Source organism: Lampetra fluviatilis, chromosome 56 (assembly GCF_964198595.1).
Source record: "Lampetra fluviatilis chromosome 56, kcLamFluv1.1, whole genome shotgun sequence".
In the NCBI taxonomy this organism is placed as follows: domain Eukaryota; kingdom Metazoa; phylum Chordata; class Hyperoartia; order Petromyzontiformes; family Petromyzontidae; genus Lampetra; species Lampetra fluviatilis.
The window spans coordinates 6,034,175-6,053,731 of NC_136330.1; the positions used below are offsets into that span (position 1 = coordinate 6,034,175).

General features: G+C 45.9%; 1 protein-coding gene across 1 annotated transcript in view; it reads left to right on the top strand.

Moving 5' to 3' along the window:
* Positions 1–282: 282 nt before the first annotated feature.
* The window catches only part of LOC144950130 (uncharacterized), a 60,138-nt gene continuing 40,863 nt past the window's right edge, over positions 283–19,557 (top strand). The window contains exon 1 of the mRNA XM_078880191.1: positions 283–604. Within this exon, the coding sequence (XP_078736317.1) occupies positions 283–604 (322 nt within the window). The remainder of the gene's footprint in view (positions 605–19,557) is intronic.

Here is a 19,557-nt window from a genome sequence, read left to right on the forward strand (position 1 = left end):
GACCGCCTGGATATCATTTGTCCTCGATTACCAGGAGCAGCAGCAGCAGCAGTGTCGTCATCATCATCATCATCAGCAGCAAGATCTAGAGTATCATCATCGTCATCAAAAAAATCATCAGCGGCAGCAGCAGCATCGTCATCAGCAGCAGCAGCAGCAGGAGGATCGCAAATATCATCATCACCAAAAAGATCATCATCATCGTCATCATCATCATCGTCGTCGTCGTCGTCGTCATCATCGGACCACGACGCAGAACCTGGCCGTCGTTCGGCCGGGAACATGATGGACCCGAAGAAAGCGTCTCGCGTTGAGACGGACGACGACGACGGCGGCGACGAGAAGGACGAGTTGGAGCTGAAGAAGGTGGACGAGGCGGCGGAGGAGGTGGAGGAGGTGGATCATGGCGAGGAGGGGGAGACTTACCGCCTGTACATGGTGGGGCGCGACGAGGCGCGAGAGTGTGACGCGCGAAGGGCTCGCAACGCGCTGCTCACTTGTGACCGCCCGGGCGTCGAGGTCAAGTACACCATCAAGTTCCAGGAGTACAGCCCCAGCGTGCTGGGACTCGAGTTCCGTTCGGGACGGGACTACTACATCATCTGTGAGTAGCGCGCGCGTCTGTGTGTGTGTGTGTGTGTGTCTGTGTGTGTGTGTCTGTGTGTGTGTGTGTGTCTGTGTGTGTGTGTGTCTGTGTGTGTGTGTGTGTCTGTGTGTGTGTGCGTCTGTGTGTGTGTGTCTGTGTGTGTGTCTGTGTGTGTGTCTGTGTGTGTGTCTGTGTGTGCGTCTGTGTGTGCGTCTGTGTGTGCGTCTGTGTGTGCGTCTATGTGTGTATGTGTGTCTGTGTGTGCGTCTGTGTGTGCGTCTGTGTGTGTGTGTATGTGCGTCTGTGTGTGCGTCTGTGTGTGCGTCTGTGTGTGCGTCTGTGTGTGTATGTGTGTCTGTGTGTGTGTCTGGGCAAATTCCCATCGGTGAGCTCCTGCCAACGGGCGTTCGACACTTCAAGTGGCCTCAAGGTGCACATGGCCTGGCACAAGCGTCGTGGTGACATCACAGCGGTTGTTGTTGTTGTGTCTGTGTGTGTCTGTGTGTGGGGAGCGGTGGTGTAGCGGTTAGCGCTGCGCTGCACTACGAACCTGGCGACCCGGGTTCGATTCCCACTCACGGCAAACACCCAGTGATGATTATCCGAACCGGTCCTGGGCCTCCCCTAGGTCGACTCAGCCTGAAATGAGTACCTGGTGCGGTGTAAATATCGCCGCTGGGGAGACAAAGGCGGTCGGGCGTGGTGCTGGCCACCCACCCACTCGTGTACCGTTCCGGCCTTTATAGGTGCTCGCTAACAGCACTTGGCCCTACAGTCTGTTAAGGCTACACGGGGGATCTTTGCGTCTGTGTGTGCGTCTGTGTGTGTATGTGTGTCTGTGTGTGTGTCTGGGCAAAGTCCCATCGGTGAGCTCTCCGGCAGGCAAGGCTGCGTTGGCTGGGCCATGTAGCCTGCATGCCCAGCCACCGCATGCCTAAACAGCTTTTGTTCGGCCGGATCGAGGGGGCTAAACAGGCGCGGCACGGGCTAGAGAAGAGATGGAGTGATGTGGTACAGGAGGACGTGGAGCTGAGTGGACTTGCCGATGACTGGTACCAGCGGTGTCAAGATCGGCCTCTGTGGAGGAGGCTCGTGAAGGACGCTACTGGGCAGTTGGAGGCAGTCGCCCTCCAACAACAACGGAGGGCGGAGGAGCGACGCTCACAACAACGAGCGGAGCGCCGGGTGGCTAAAGCACAGCAAGTTGGCACAGTAGGGGGCACAGGTGGTGCATCAGCCAGTCATCTCGGTCATCTCAGTCAGTCGACCCGTGGCACCTGCTGGGTCTACCCCGTGACCTGCCAGCGGGCGTTCGACACGTCACGTGGCCTCAAGGTGCACATGGCCTGGCACAAGCGTCGTGGTGACGTCACCGCCACTTAGTGGCGAATGGCGGTTGTTGTTGTTGTTGTTGTTGTGTGTCGGGGAGCGGTGGTGCAGCGGTTAGCGCTACGCTGCACTATAAACCCGGAGCCCCGGGCTCGATTCCCGCTCAGGGGCAACAGCAGTGACGATTATCTGAACAGGTCCCAGGCCTCCCCTAGGTCAACTCGGCCTCAAATTAGTACCTGGTACAGTGTCTAAACATCGCCACTGGGGAGACAAAGGCGGCCGGGCGTGCTGCTGGCCACCCACTCCCTTCGTGTGCCGTGCCGGCCTTCATAGGTGCTCGCTAACAGCACTTGCCCCTACAGTTTGTTAAGGCTACACGGGGGATCTTTTTGTCTTTGTCTGTGTACTACGTGTGGGTATACTATGCGTGTACTACGTGTGTGTATACTATGTGTGTGTATACTATATGTGTGTATACTATGTGTGTGTATACTGTGTGTGTGTATACTATGTGTGTGTATACTGTGTGTATGTATACTATGTATGTGTACACTATGTGTGTGTATACTATGTGTGTGTACACTATGTGTGTGTGTACACTATGTGTGTGTATACTATGTATGTGTACACTATGTGTGTGTATACTATGTGTGTGTGTACACTATGTGTGTGTGTACTATGTGTGTGTATACTATGTGTGTGTATACTATGTGTATGTGTACACTATGTGTGTGTATACTATGTGTGTGTACACTATGTGTGTGTGCACTATGTGTGTATACTATGTGTGTGTACACTATGTGTGTGTACACTATGTGTGTGTACACTATGTGTGTATACTATGTGTGTGTGTACTATGTGTGTGTACACTATGTGTGTGTATACTATGTGTGTGTACACTATGTGTGTGTACACTATGTGTGTGTATACTATGTGTGTGTACACTATGTGTGTGTATACTATGTGTGTGTGCACTATGTGTGTATACTATGCGTGTGTATACTATGTGTGTGTACACTATGTGTGTGTATACTATGTGTGTGTACACTATGTGTGTGTATACTATGTGTGTGTACACTATGTGTGTGTATACTATGTGTGTGTGCACTATGTGTGTATACTATGTGTGTGTGTACTATGTGTGTGTACACTATGTGTGTGTATACTATGTGTGTGTACACTATGTGTGTGTATACTATGTGTGTGTGCACTATGTGTGTATACTATGCGTGTGTATACTATGTGTGTGTACACTATGTGTGTGTACACTATGTGTGTGTACACTATGTGTGTATACTATGTGTGTGTGTACTATGTGTGTGTACACTATGTGTGTGTATACTATGTGTATGTGTACACTATGTGTGTGTATACTATGTGTGTGTACACTATGTGTGTGTATACTATGTGTGTGTACACTATGCGTGTGTACACTATGTGTGTGTACACTATGTGTGTGTGTATACTATGTGTGTGTACACTATGTGTGTGTGCACTATGTGTGTATACTATGTGTGTGTACACTATGTGTGTGTACACTATGTGTGTGTGTACTATGTGTGTGTGTACACTATGTGTGTGTGTATACTATGTGTGTGTACACTATGTGTGTGTGCACTATGTGTGTATACTATGTGTGTGTACACTATGTGTGTGTACACTATGTGTGTGTGTACACTATGTGTGTGTGTACACTATGTGTGTATACTATGTGTGTGTATACTATGTGTGTGTGTACTATGTGTGTGTACACTATGTGTGTGTATACTATGTGTGTGTACACTATGTGTGTGTATACTATGTGTGTGTATACTATGTGTGTGTATACTATGTGTGTGTACACTATGTGTGTGTATACTGTGTGTGTGTACACTATGTGTGTGTATACTATGTGTGTGTACACTATGTGTGTGTATACTATGTGTGTGTATACTATGTGTGTGTGTACTATGTGTGTGTACACTATGTGTGTGTATACTATGTGTGTGTATACTATGTGTGTGTATACTATGTGTGTGTGTACTATGTGTGTGTGTACTATGTGTGTGTATACTATGTGTGTGTATACTATGTGTGTGTGTACTATGTGTGTGTATACTATGTGTGTGTGTACTATGTGTGTGTGTACTATGTGTGTGTGTACTATGTGTGTGTACACTATGTGTGTGTATACTATGTGTGTGTACACTATGTGTGTGTGTACTATGTGTGTGTATACTATGTGTGTGTGTACTATGTGTGTGTACACTATGTGTGTGTATACTATGTGTGTGTATACTATGTGTGTGTATACTATGTGTGTGTATACTATGTGTGTGTGTACTATGTGTGTGTGTACTATGTGTGTGTATACTATGTGTGTGTATACTATGTGTGTGTATACTATGTGTGTGTGTACTATGTGTGTGTGTACTATGTGTGTGTATACTATGTGTGTGTGTACTATGTGTGTGTACACTATGTGTGTGTATACTATGTGTGTGTATACTATGTGTGTGTATACTATGTGTGTGTATACTATGTGTGTGTGTACTATGTGTGTGTGTACTATGTGTGTGTATACTATGTGTGTGTATACTATGTGTGTGTACACTATGTGTGTGTGTACTATGTGTGTGTGTACTATGTGTGTGTGTACTATGTGTGTGTATACTATGTGTGTGTATACTATGTGTGTGTACACTATGTGTGTGTATACTATGTGTGTGTATACTATGTGTGTGTACACTATGTGTGTGTATACTATGTGTGTGTACTATGTGTGTGTGTATACTATGTGTGTGTGTACACTATGTGTGTGTACACTATGTGTGTGTATACTATGTGTGTGTACACTATGTGTGTGTATACTATGTGTGTGTACACTATGTGTGTGTATACTATGTGTGTGTATACTATGTGTGTGTACACTATGTGTGTGTACACTATGTGTGTGTACACTATGTGTGTGTATACTATGTGTGTGTATACTATGTGTGTGTGTACACTATGTGTGTGTATACTATGTGTGTGTGTACACTATGTGTGTGTATACTATGTGTGTGTACACTATGTGTGTGTACACTATGTGTGTGTACACTATGTGTGTGTACACTATGTGTGTGTATACTATGTGTGTGTATACTATGTGTGTGTATACTGTGTGTGTGTACACTATGTGTGTGTATACTATGTGTGTGTACACTATGTGTGTGTATACTATGTGTGTGTATACTATGTGTGTGTATACTATGTGTGTGTACACTATGTGTGTGTATACTATGTGTGTGTACACTATGTGTGTGTATACTATGTGTGTGTACACTATGTGTGTGTATACTATGTGTGTGTACACTATGTGTGTGTATACTATGTGTGTGTACACTATGTGTGTGTATACTATGTGTGTGTACACTATGTGTGTGTATACTATGTGTGTACACTATGTGTGTGTATACTATGTGTGTGTACACTATGTGTGTGTATACTATGTGTGTGTATACTATGTGTGTGTACACTATGTGTGTGTATACTATGTGTGTGTACACTATGTGTGTGTATACTATGTGTGTGTACACTATGTGTGTGTACACTATGTGTGTGTATACTATGTGTGTGTACACTATGTGTGTGTATACTATGTGTGTGTACACTATGTGTGTGTACACTATGTGTGTGTACACTATGTGTGTGTACACTATGTGTGTGTATACTATGTGTGTGTATACTATGTGTGTGTACACTATGTGTGTGTATACTATGTGTGTGTACACTATGTGTGTGTACACTATGTGTGTGTACACTATGTGTGTGTATACTGTGTGTGTGTATACTATGTGTGTGTATACTATGTGTGTGTATACTATGTGTGTGTACACTATGTGTGTGTATACTATGTGTGTGTATACTATGTGTGTGTACACTATGTGTGTGTATACTATGTGTGTGTACACTATGTGTGTGTATACTATGTGTGTGTATACTATGTGTGTGTATACTATGTGTGTGTACACTATGTGTGTGTATACTATGTGTGTGTACACTATGTGTGTGTATACTATGTGTGTGTATACTATGTGTGTGTACACTATGTGTGTGTACACTATGTGTGTGTATACTATGTGTGTGTACACTATGTGTGTGTGTACTATGTGTGTGTATACTGTGTGTGTGTATACTATGTGTGTGTATACTATGTGTGTGTATACTATGTGTGTGTACACTATGTGTGTGTATACTATGTGTGTGTACACTATGTGTGTGTATACTATGTGTGTGTATACTGTGTGTGTGTATACTATGTGTGTGTACACTATGTGTGTGTATACTGTGTGTGTGTATACTATGTGTGTGTACACTATGTGTGTGTATACTATGTGTGTGTATACTGTGTGTGTGTATACTATGTGTGTGTACACTATGTGTGTGTATACTGTGTGTGTGTATACTATGTGTGTGTATACTATGTGTGTGTACACTATGTGTGTGTACACTATGTGTGTGTATACTATGTGTGTGTACACTATGTGTGTGTATACTATGTGTGTGTATACTGTGTGTGTGTATACTATGTGTGTGTATACTATGTGTGTGTATACTATGTGTGTGTATACTGTGTGTGTGTACACTATGTGTGTGTATACTATGTGTGTGTATACTATGTGTGTGTACACTATGTGTGTGTACACTATGTGTGTGTATACTATGTGTGTGTATACTATGTGTGTGTGTACACTATGTGTGTTTATACTATGTGTGTGTATACTATGTGTGTGTACACTATGTGTGTGTGTACACTATGTGTGTGTATACTATGTGTGTGTACACTATGTGTGTGTGTACACTATGTGTGTGTATACTATGTGTGTGTACACTATGTGTGTGTACACTATGTGTGTGTATACTATGTGTGTGTATACTATGTGTGTTTGTAACAGGTTCCGGAGACACTTGTAGAGGTAACTTCTTTATTACAATACAACACTCCAACAGTCCAACAGTCCTGATACTCTGTTACAGCCTAGGTACACAGCCTAGCTACACAGCCTAGATACTCTACTCTGGCTACGCTCCGGAACTCGCCCTCACAAGGTCGTAGAGTCGGGAGTTCCAGAGTCCCAGCGCTGGCTCTCACAGCATCCCCGGGTCTTCAGATGGCTGGTCGTGGGTCTTGGGTCTTGAGTTACAACTGGGCCCCGATCGTCCAGGGAGCTCTCCTTTTATGCCTGGTACAACGAGGGGTGGGGCCGTGTGCGCCCCCAGATATCCCACAGAGCACACACAGCCCCCCCCTTTGGCGGCGCCAAGGGGATTAAGCGTCTGGACCCCCTGGGAACTCAACGCCTGGCGCCCAGAGGCTTAAGCGTCTGGACCCACCTGGGAACCCAGAGCCCCCAGCAGCCCCTCCCTTCTTATGTCACTACATTACCCCCCTCTACGTAGCCTCCAGCCGACCCGGCTGTCAAAAAAAAATACAATTGTACAAGAAATTATTTGTTAACCATCAGAATGAGTGTGTGACAAATCAAGAAAAAAAATGAGAAGAAAGCGCCTCTCCCCCTCCTGTGGTCACCGATGCAGAACAACACTGTATAAACACATATATGCAGGATGAACGCACGCCCCAATCGCCCACTATACATGATGGAAAAGTGAGTGGCGTCGCGTTGGGACGAGAGTTCGTGGGCGGGGGTCATGAAAATCGTTTGAGTTTTGAGCGAGTCCGAGTGGCAGGTCCATCGGTCGCGACGGAGGCAGGAGGGGACCGACGACCCGCTGTTGCGCTTGTGTCCTGGGTCGCTGATCCCGCGGGCAAGCTTGTTCCCGCTGGGTCGGCCGTGGCGGATTTCATTCCCAAGGCACCTGAGGGCGGGGCAGCGGGACCTGCCCGAGAGTTAGAAGCAGCATCATCGCGGCGCGACTCGTCAGACATGTCGCGCTCTCGGCCCCGGAGATGTGAAGGAGGTGTGTAGGGTTGAATGTAAGGTTTTAGACGTGACGGGTGCACGAACCAACGTCGCTTGCCATGCTGGATCCTGACACACTGCGGGCGGAGAACGCGAATAATAACAACCGGCCCTCTCCAAGGCTTAAGCAGTTTTGAGGAAGTAGCCAATGGTACCTGCGGGCAGTGGAGCCAGGCGCGGTCCCCTTCTACCCAAACGTGGCGGGATGTGCGGAGATTCCGCAACCGCTCGTTGGCAAGCTGACGGGCTTCTGAGTTATTTTGAGCAGCCTCCCGGGCATCTACGAGACGACGCACATTAGCACGGATGTGTGTATACTATGTGTGTGTACACTATGTGTGTGTGTACACTATGTGTGTTTATACTATGTGTGTATACTATGTGTGTGTATACTATGTGTGTATACTATGTGTGTGTATACTATGTGTGTGTATACTATGTGTGTGTACACTATGTGTGTGTATACTATGTGTGTGTACACTATGTGTGTGTACACTATGTGTGTGTATACTATGTGTGTGTATACTATGTGTGTGTATACTATGTGTGTGTACACTATGTGTGTGTACTATGTGTGTGTATACTATGTGTGTGTACACTATGTGTGTATACTATGTGTGTGTATACTATGTGTGTGTATACTATGTGTGTGTACACTATGTGTGTGTATACTATGTGTGTGTATACTATGTGTGTGTACACTATGTGTGTGTACACTATGTGTGTGTGTACACTATGTGTGTGTATACTATGTGTGTGTACACTATGTGTGTGTATACTATGTGTGTGTATACTATGTGTGTGTACACTATGTGTGTGTACACTATGTGTGTGTATACTATGTGTGTGTACACTATGTGTGTATACTATGTGTGTGTACACTATGTGTGTGTGTACACTATGTGTGTTTATACTATGTGTGTGTATACTATGTGTGTGTACACTATGTGTGTGTGTACACTATGTGTGTGTATACTATGTGTGTGTACACTATGTGTGTGTGTACACTATGTGTGTGTATACTATGTGTGTGTACACTATGTGTGTGTACACTATGTGTGTGTATACTATGTGTGTGTATACTATGTGTGTTTGTAACAGGTTCCGGAGACACTTGTAGAGGTAACTTCTTTATTACAATACAACACTCCAACAGTCCAACAGTCCTGATACTCTGTTACAGCCTAGGTACACAGCCTAGCTACACAGCCTAGATACTCTACTCTGGCTACGCTCCGGAACTCGCCCTCACAAGGTCGTAGAGTCGGGAGTTCCAGAGTCCCAGCGCTGGCTCTCACAGCATCCCCGGGTCTTCAGATGGCTGGTCGTGGGTCTTGGGTCTTGAGTTACAACTGGGCCCCGATCGTCCAGGGAGCTCTCCTTTTATGCCTGGTACAACGAGGGGTGGGGCCGTGTGCGCCCCCAGATATCCCACAGAGCACACACAGCCCCCCCCTTTGGCGGCGCCAAGGGGATTAAGCGTCTGGACCCCCTGGGAACTCAACGCCTGGCGCCCAGAGGCTTAAGCGTCTGGACCCACCTGGGAACCCAGAGCCCCCAGCAGCCCCTCCCTTCTTATGTCACTACATTACCCCCCTCTACGTAGCCTCCAGCCGACCCGGCTGTCAAAAAAAAATACAATTGTACAAGAAATTATTTGTTAACCATCAGAATGAGTGTGTGACAAATCAAGAAAAAAAATGAGAAGAAAGCGCCTCTCCCCCTCCTGTGGTCACCGATGCAGAACAACACTGTATAAACACATATATGCAGGATGAACGCACGCCCCAATCGCCCACTATACATGATGGAAAAGTGAGTGGCGTCGCGTTGGGACGAGAGTTCGTGGGCGGGGGTCATGAAAATCGTTTGAGTTTTGAGCGAGTCCGAGTGGCAGGTCCATCGGTCGCGACGGAGGCAGGAGGGGACCGACGACCCGCTGTTGCGCTTGTGTCCTGGGTCGCTGATCCCGCGGGCAAGCTTGTTCCCGCTGGGTCGGCCGTGGCGGATTTCATTCCCAAGGCACCTGAGGGCGGGGCAGCGGGACCTGCCCGAGAGTTAGAAGCAGCATCATCGCGGCGCGACTCGTCAGACATGTCGCGCTCTCGGCCCCGGAGATGTGAAGGAGGTGTGTAGGGTTGAATGTAAGGTTTTAGACGTGACGGGTGCACGAACCAACGTCGCTTGCCATGCTGGATCCTGACACACTGCGGGCGGAGAACGCGAATAATAACAACCGGCCCTCTCCAAGGCTTAAGCAGTTTTGAGGAAGTAGCCAATGGTACCTGCGGGCAGTGGAGCCAGGCGCGGTCCCCTTCTACCCAAACGTGGCGGGATGTGCGGAGATTCCGCAACCGCTCGTTGGCAAGCTGACGGGCTTCTGAGTTATTTTGAGCAGCCTCCCGGGCATCTACGAGACGACGCACATTAGCACGGATGTGTGTATACTATGTGTGTGTACACTATGTGTGTGTGTACACTATGTGTGTTTATACTATGTGTGTATACTATGTGTGTGTATACTATGTGTGTATACTATGTGTGTGTATACTATGTGTGTGTATACTATGTGTGTGTACACTATGTGTGTGTATACTATGTGTGTGTACACTATGTGTGTGTACACTATGTGTGTGTATACTATGTGTGTGTATACTATGTGTGTGTATACTATGTGTGTGTACACTATGTGTGTGTACTATGTGTGTGTATACTATGTGTGTGTACACTATGTGTGTATACTATGTGTGTGTATACTATGTGTGTGTATACTATGTGTGTGTACACTATGTGTGTGTATACTATGTGTGTGTATACTATGTGTGTGTACACTATGTGTGTGTACACTATGTGTGTGTGTACACTATGTGTGTGTATACTATGTGTGTGTACACTATGTGTGTGTATACTATGTGTGTGTATACTATGTGTGTGTACACTATGTGTGTGTACACTATGTGTGTGTATACTATGTGTGTGTACACTATGTGTGTATACTATGTGTGTGTACACTATGTGTGTGTACACTATGTGTGTGTGTACACTATGTGTGTGTACACTATGTGTGTGTACACTATGTGTGTGTATACTATGTGTGTGTACACTATGTGTGTGTACACTATGTGTGTGTACACTATGTGTGTACACTATGTGTGTGTACACTATGTGTGTGTATACTATGTGTGTGTACACTATGTGTGTGTATACTATGTGTGTGTACACTATGTGTGTACACTATGTGTGTGTACACTATGTGTGTGTGTATACTATGTGTGTACACTATGTGTGTGTACACTATGTGTGTGTACACTATGCGTGTGTATACTATGTGTGTGTACACTATGTGTGTGTACACTATGTGTGTGTACACTATGTGTGTGTATACTATGTGTGTGTATACTATGTGTGTATACTATGTGTGTGTACACTATGTGTGTGTATACTATGTGTGTGTACACTATGTGTGTGTATACTATGTGTGTACACTATGTGTGTGTACACTATGTGTGTGTACACTATGTGTGTGTATACTATGTGTGTGTACACTATGTGTGTGTATACTATGTGTGTGTATACTATGTGTGTGTATACTATGTGTGTGTATACTATGTGTGTGTACACTATGTGTGTGTACACTATGTGTGTGTATACTATGTGTGTACACTATGTGTGTGTACACTATGTGTGTGTACACTATGTGTGTGTATACTATGTGTGTGTATACTATGTGTGTGTATACTATGTGTGTGTATACTATGTGTGTGTATACTATGTGTGTGTATACTATGTGTGTGTACACTATGTGTGTGTACACTATGTGTGTGTATACTATGTGTGTGTATACTGTGTGTGTGTATACTATGTGTGTGTATACTATGTGTGTGTACACTATGTGTGTGTACACTATGTGTGTGTATACTATGTGTGTGTATACTATGTGTGTGTACACTATGTGTGTGTGTATACTGTGTGTGTGTGTACTATGTGTGTGTACACTATGTGTGTGTATACTATGTGTGTGTATACTATGTGTGTGTACACTATGTGTGTGTATACTATGTGTGTGTATACTATGTGTGTGTGTATACTGTGTGTGTGTACACTATGTGTGTGTGTATACTGTGTGTGTGTACACTATGTGTGTGTGTATACTATGTGTGTGTATACTATGTGTGTGTACACTATGTGTGTGTGTATACTGTGTGTGTGTACACTATGTGTGTGTGTATACTGTGTGTGTGTACACTATGTGTGTGTGTATACTATGTGTGTGTACACTATGTGTGTGTATACTATGTGTGTGTATACTATGTGTGTGTACACTATGTGTGTGTATACTATGTGTGTGTATACTATGTGTGTGTATACTATGTGTGTGTACACTATGTGTGTGTATACTATGTGTGTGTACACTATGTGTGTACACTATGTGTGTGTACACTATGTGTGTGTATACTATGTGTGTGTATACTATGTGTGTGTACACTATGTGTGTGTACACTATGTGTGTGTACACTATGTGTGTACACTATGTGTGTGTACACTATGTGTGTGTATACTATGTGTGTGTACACTATGTGTGTGTATACTGTGTGTGTGTATACTATGTGTGTGTATACTATGTGTGTGTATACACTATGTGTGTGTGTATACTATGTGTGTGTATACTATGTGTGTGTATACTATGCGTGTTCTACGTGTGTTTATACTGTGTGTGTGTGTGTACTCTGTGTGTTTACACTATGTGTGTATACTATGTGTGTGTATTACGTGTGTTTATACTATCTCCCTCGCCTGATATGCAGGAGGTCGTAGGTTCGATCCCAACCCTGACGCCTGCTGCTGTATATTTGGAGTTTGCGTGTCTCTCTCATCATCATCACGGTGGCTAGGAGATGTTGACTACCTCGCCTGGTGTACAGGAGGTCGTGGGTTCGATCCCAACCCTGACTCCTGCTGCTGTATATTTGGAGTTTGCGTGTCTCTCTCTCTCTTCCTCCCCGCGTCTCTCTCTCTCTCTCGCTGTCCGTTGCGTGGATTTCTTTCCGTGTCCTCCCGCTTTTCCGTCCACATTTAGAATGACCATCACGCGTTTAGCGTATTTGACCGCCGACATAAATGTCCACACAATGGTAAGCCGCCTCTCCGTTGGGCTAGAATTTGTGATGGGTCAGCGTCTCTTCTTTTAAAAAGCTTCGTTTGCCCACTGGGGCCTTACACCCTGGTGCAATGAAAAAAGAAAAGAGTTTAGTTTGATCTTCTTGGTTCTTTCGGTAAAGTCACGTAGAAGGGAAATAATAAAATAAAAAAATAAAACTTAATAATTGTCGATTTAAAGCTTTCGTGACTGCAGGGATTCATCTTCTTGGTTCTTTCGGTAAAGTCACGTAGAAGGGAAATAATAAAATAAATAAAATAAAACATAATAAAATACAATTCTCACGACGTTTCGGCCACAACGCAAGCAGCCGTCCTCAGGTGGAGAACAGGTCTGTCGGGGAGACAGCGTCTGAATGGGCACCACCAGGCTTGGCAGCGTATATTTAAGTGGGTTGGAGGGGGGAAGAGCGCCTTGACAAAGGAATTTGCATATCAAGAGGAATTTAGCATATTCAGACGCTGTCTTTCCGACAGACCTGTTCTTCACCTGAGGACGGCTGCTTGCGTTGTGGCCGAAACGTCGTGAGAATTGTATTTTATTATGTTTTATTTTTATTATTTTATTATTTCCCTTCTACGTGACTTTACCGAAAGAACCAAGAAGATGAATCCCTGCAGTCACGAAAGATTTAAATCGAAATGTAATAATAATGTTTTATTTTTATTATTTTATTACGTAATAAAATATTTTATTATGTTTTATTTTTATTATTGTATTATTTCCCTTCTACGTGACTTTACCGAAAGAACCAAGAAGATGAATCCCTGCAGTCACGAAAGTTTCAAATCACATGACAGATGTGACGTCACAGCTCACTTGCCGTGCAAAATATATGCATCTATGCGCCCGCCCCTTTCCCCCAAATACAAAAGTGTATTTTTATAATGTTTGCATGGTGTACAGTCTGGAAAGTACCCACATGGCAAATTTAAAGTTTTGTTGCATCCCCTAGGTCGACTCAGCCTTAAATGAGTACCTGGTGCGGTGTGTAAATATCGCCACTGGGGAGACAAAGGCGGCCGGGCGTGGTGCTGGCCACCCACCCCCTCGTGTGCCGTGCCGGCCTTCATAGGTGCTCGCTAACAGCACTTGCCCCTACAGCCTGTTAAGGCTATAGGGGGATCTTTGTCTTTTTGCACTTGCCCAAACGGTATGTTACGGCTACACGGGGGGTCTTTGTCTTTGTGTGTTCATGAGTGGGGAGCGGTGGTGCAGCGGTTAGCGCTGCGCTACGAATCTGGTGACCCGAGTTCGATTCCCGCTCACTGCCACCAACACCCAGTGACGATTATCTGAATCGATCCCGGGCCTCCCCTAGGTCGACTCAGCCTCAAATCACTACCTTGTGCGGTGTGTAGTAAACATCGCCACTGGGGAGACAAAGGCGGCCGGGCGTGGTGCTGGCCACCCACCCCCTCGTGTGTCACAGGGCCGGTAGCCTTCATAGCTGCTCGCCACTCGCTAACAGCACTTTCCCCAACAGTCTGTTGCAGGATATTCGTGGGATCTGTGTGTGTGTGTGTCTTATGTTATTTTAATTTTTATACTCAGAGATGACAGTTGCAATTTAAAAACATCAAACTTTGATTCGGCCGCAAAATTGCTTTTCTCCGCGTGCTTGCGTCTGTGTCTGCCGTGTCTGTATAGACAGTGAGTGCTGTGTGTGTACTTTGTGTGTCTGCTGTGTATGTTGTGCGTGCGTGTGTGTGGGACGATTATCTGAACCGGTTCTGGGACTCCCCTAGGTCGACTCAACCTCAAATGAGCACCCGATGCGGCGTCGTAAACATCTCCACTGGGGAGACAAAGGCGGCCGGGCGTGGTGCTGGCCACCCACCCCAAACAAAAAAAAAACACTCTGATAATATCTGTGGCATTGGCCTTGAAACTGATTGGTCCACACCAGAGACAGCTTTCTTTTGAGCCTCGTCTCAAACGGTGTTAGACCAGAGGGCGCCTTTTGGCGTTAGGACCACAAGCATTGGGGTTCACGCATTGGGGTTCACGCAGACATGATTCCCTGTAAAAGGATTCCTTGTAAAGGTTTCCGTTTTTAACACCGGTTTTGTTGCTTAAAAAAAGGGAAAAACCTATGATCATATTTTGGTACTGGCAAAGAAGATCCCATGATACACATATAGTATATACACACACACACATCGTGCACACACAGCACACACACATAGTATATACACATACACAGCACACAAATCGTACACACACAGCACACACACATAGTACACACATAGTATATACACACACAGCACACACACATAGTATACACATAGTATATACACACACACAGCACACACATCGTACACACATAGTATATACACACACATCACACACACATCGTACACACATAGTATATACACACACAGCACACACACATAGTACACACATAGTATATACACACACACAGCACACACACATAGTACACACATAGTATATACACACACAGCACACACACATAGTACACACATAGTATATACACACACATCACACACACATAGTACACACATATATATATACACACACACAGCACACACATCGTACACACATAGTATATACACACACATCACACACACATCGTACACACATAGTATATACACACACATCACACACACATCGTACACACATAGTATATACACACACATCACACACACATCGTACACACATAGTATATACACACACATCACACACACATCGTACACACATAGTATATACACACACATCACACACACATCGTACACACATAGTATATACACACACATCACACACACATCGTACACACATAGTATATACACACACATCACACACACATAGTACACACATAGTATATACACACACACAGCACACACATCGTACACACACAGCAGACACACATAGCACACACACAGCAGATACACGCAGTACACACATTATATACACACACACACACAGCACACACACAGCAGACATACATAGTACACACACAGAATACACAGCACACACATCGTACACACACACCCCACACAGCCACACACACACACAGCCACACACACACACAGCCACACACACACACAGCCACACATCAGACACCCCACACATCACACACAGCCACACACACACACAGCCACACACACACAGCCAGACACACACACACATCAGACACGGCCACACACACACACAGCCACACATATAGCCACACACACACAGCCACACTCACACACATCAGACACGGCCACACACACACACACAGCCACACATATAGCCACACACACACAGCCAGACACACACACACATCAGACACGGCCACACACACACACAGCCACACATATAGCCACACACACACAGCCACACACACACACATCAGACACGGCCACACACACACACACAGCCACACATATAGCCACACACACACAGCCACACACACACACATCAGACACGGCCACACACACACACACGCACGCCTCCACACTCCGTGACTGCTCCGCTACATTCAACAATTTCCCATGTAATCTCATCATTAGGTCCCTAATTAAAGATAGGTTTTGGATAGGGGTCAATCGTGACAGGGGTTGACACGGAGGAGAGGAGGGGGGGGGGCGAGGGGGAGGCGAGGGGAGACAAAGGCGGCTGGGGATAGGGGACAATGGAAGAGGTGAGATGATCGATTAACGCGGCATCACCATGAGCTGTGATCGATCCAACCGAACTGGGCATCGTTTTTGCGATACGATCATGAGTCACGATCAAGAACGTGTCCTCGCTCGGTCGTGAAACGCACAAACAACAACAACAACAACAACCACCATCGCCGCCATTCACCGCTAAGTTGGGGGGTGACGTCACAACGGCGCCCGTGCCAGGCTAGGTGCACCTTGAGGCCACGCCGCGCACACGTTAGAAAATACACAAAGGTAAAGATCCACCCCCGCCCCCGTATAGCCTCTAACAGACTGTCGGGGCAAGTGCTGTTGATAGCGAGCACAAAGATAAAGACAAAGATCCCCCGCGTAGCCTGTGACAGACTGTCGGGGCAAGTGCTGTTGTTAGCGAGCACAAAGATAAAGGCAAAGATCCCCCGTGTAGCCTGTGACAGACTGTCGGGGCAAGTGCTGCTGTTAGCGAGCACAAAGATAAAGGCAAAGATCCCCCGTGTAGCCTGTGACAGACTGTCGGGGCAAGTGCTGTTGTTAGCGAGCACAAAGATAAAGACAAAGATCCCCCGCGTAGCCTGTGACAGACTGTCGGGGCAAGTGCTGTTAGCGAGCACAAAGATAAAGACAAAGATCCCCCGCGTAGCCTGTGACAGACTGTCGGGGCAAGTGCTGTTAGCGAGCACAAAGATAAAGACAAAGATCCCCCGTGTAGCCTCTAACAGACTGTCCAGCACCCACGCCCGGGCCGCCTTTGTCTCCTTCAGTGGCGACGTTTACTAACTCATTTGAGGCCGAGTCGACCTAGGGGAGGCCCACAAGCACCGCTTCAAATACCCGCCAGTCCCCGTTGATCGTGAGCTGGAATCGAACTCGGAGTCGCCGGCCCCTCCCCCCTCGTGTGCCGTGCCGGCCTTCATAGGTGCTCGCTAACAGCACTTGCCCCTACAGTCTGTTAAGGCTACACGGGGGATCTTTGTCTTTGTGTGGGGAGCGGTGGTGCAGCGGTTAGCGCTACACCGCGTTGTGAACCCGGCGACCCGAGTTCGATTCCCGCTCAAGGCCAGCAGCACCGGTGACGATTATCGGAACCGGTGCTGCTGGGCCCTCCCCTAGGTCTACTCAGCCTGAAATGAGTACCTGTGGCGCGGTGCGCAGTCAACATCGCTACTGGGGGAGACAAAGGCGGCCGGGCGTGGTGCTGGCCACCCATCCCCTCGTGTGCCGCCGTGCCGGCCTTCATAGGGTGCTGCACTTGTGATCATATCTTTAGTTTTTTTTGTTGATATCTTTAGTTTTTTGTTGAAATCTTTAGTTTTTTGTTGAAATCTTTAGTTTTTTGTTGAAATCTTTAGTTTTTTGTTGAAATCTTTAGTTTTTTGTTGAAATCTTCAGTTTTTTGTTGAAATCTTTAGTTTTTTGTTGAAATCTTTAGTTTTTTGTTGAAATCTTTAGTTTTTTGTTGAAATCTTCAGTTTTTTGTTGAAATCTTTAGTTTTTTGTTGAAATCTTTAGTTTTTTGTTGAAATCTTTAGTTTTTTGTTGAAATCTTTAGTTTTTTGTTGAAATCTTTAGTTTTTTGTTGATATCTTTAGTTTTTTGTTGAAATCTTCAGTTTTTTGTTGAAATCTTTAGTTTTTTGTTGAAATCTTTAGTTTTTTGTTGAAATCTTCAGTTTTTTGTTGAAATCTTTAGTTTTTTGTTGAAATCTTTAGTTTTTTGTTGAAATCTTTAGTTTTTTGTTGAAATCTTCAGTTTTTTGTTGAAATCTTTAGTTTTTTGTTGAAATCTTTAGTTTTTTGTTGATGAAATCTTCAGTTTTTTGTTGATATCTTTAGTTTTTTGTTGAAATCTTTAGTTTTTTGTTGAAATCTTCAGTTTTTTGTTGAAATCTTTAGTTTTTGGTTGAAATCTTTAGTTTTTTGTTGATGAAATCTTCAGTTTTTTGTTGAAATCTTTAGTTTTTTGTTGAAATCTTTAGTTTTTTGTTGATGAAATCTTTAGTTTTTTGTTGAAATCTTCAGTTTTTTGTTGATGAAATCTTCAGTTTTTTGTTGATGAAATCTTCAGTTTTTTGTTGCTGAAATCTTTAGTTTTTTGTTGAATGGAGCGGTGGTGCAGCGGTTGGCGCGCTGCGGCACCGCGGGGACCCGAGTTAGACTCGTGGTCACGGCCCACATCAGTGGCGAGGCCCCTTGCCGCGAGCGCTGCGGGGCTTGTACACTCGCTCTGCCGTCGTGCGGCCGGCTTGGTCGACTCGTTGATTCCCGCTGGAGGGGCGGTGCTGACGTAAAGGTCACCCGTGATTCATCTCCCGGTGTCTCCCAGTCTCTCCCAGTCTCTCCCCTTGTCTCCCAGTATCTCAGTCTCTCCCCGTGTCTCCCAGTATATCAGTGTCTCCCGGTGTATCCCCGTGTCTCCCGGTGTATCCCCGTGTCTCCCAGTGTCTCCCCGTGTCTCCCGGTGTCTCCCCGTGTCTCCCGGTGTCTCCCCCGTGTCTCACAGTGTCTCCCCGTGTCTCCCATTGTCTCCCCGCATCTCCCAGTCTCTCCCCGTGTCTCCCCGCGTCTCCCCGTGTCTCCCCACGTCTCCCCGTGTCTCCCAGTATCTCAGTGTCTCCCCGTGTCTCCTCGTGTCTCCCCACGTCTCCCCGTGTCTCCCAGTATCTCAGTGTCTCCCCGTGTCTCCTCGTGTCTCCCCGTGTCTCCCAGTGTCTCCCAGTATCTCAGTGTCTCCCCGTGTCTCCTCGTGTCTCCCCGTGTCTCCCAGTGTCTCCCAGTATCTTAGTGTCTCCCCGTGTCTCCTCGTGTCTCCCCGTGTCTCCCAGTGTCTCCCAGTATCTCCCAGTATCTCCCAGTGTCTCTCCGTGTCTCCTAGTCTCTCCCCGTGTCT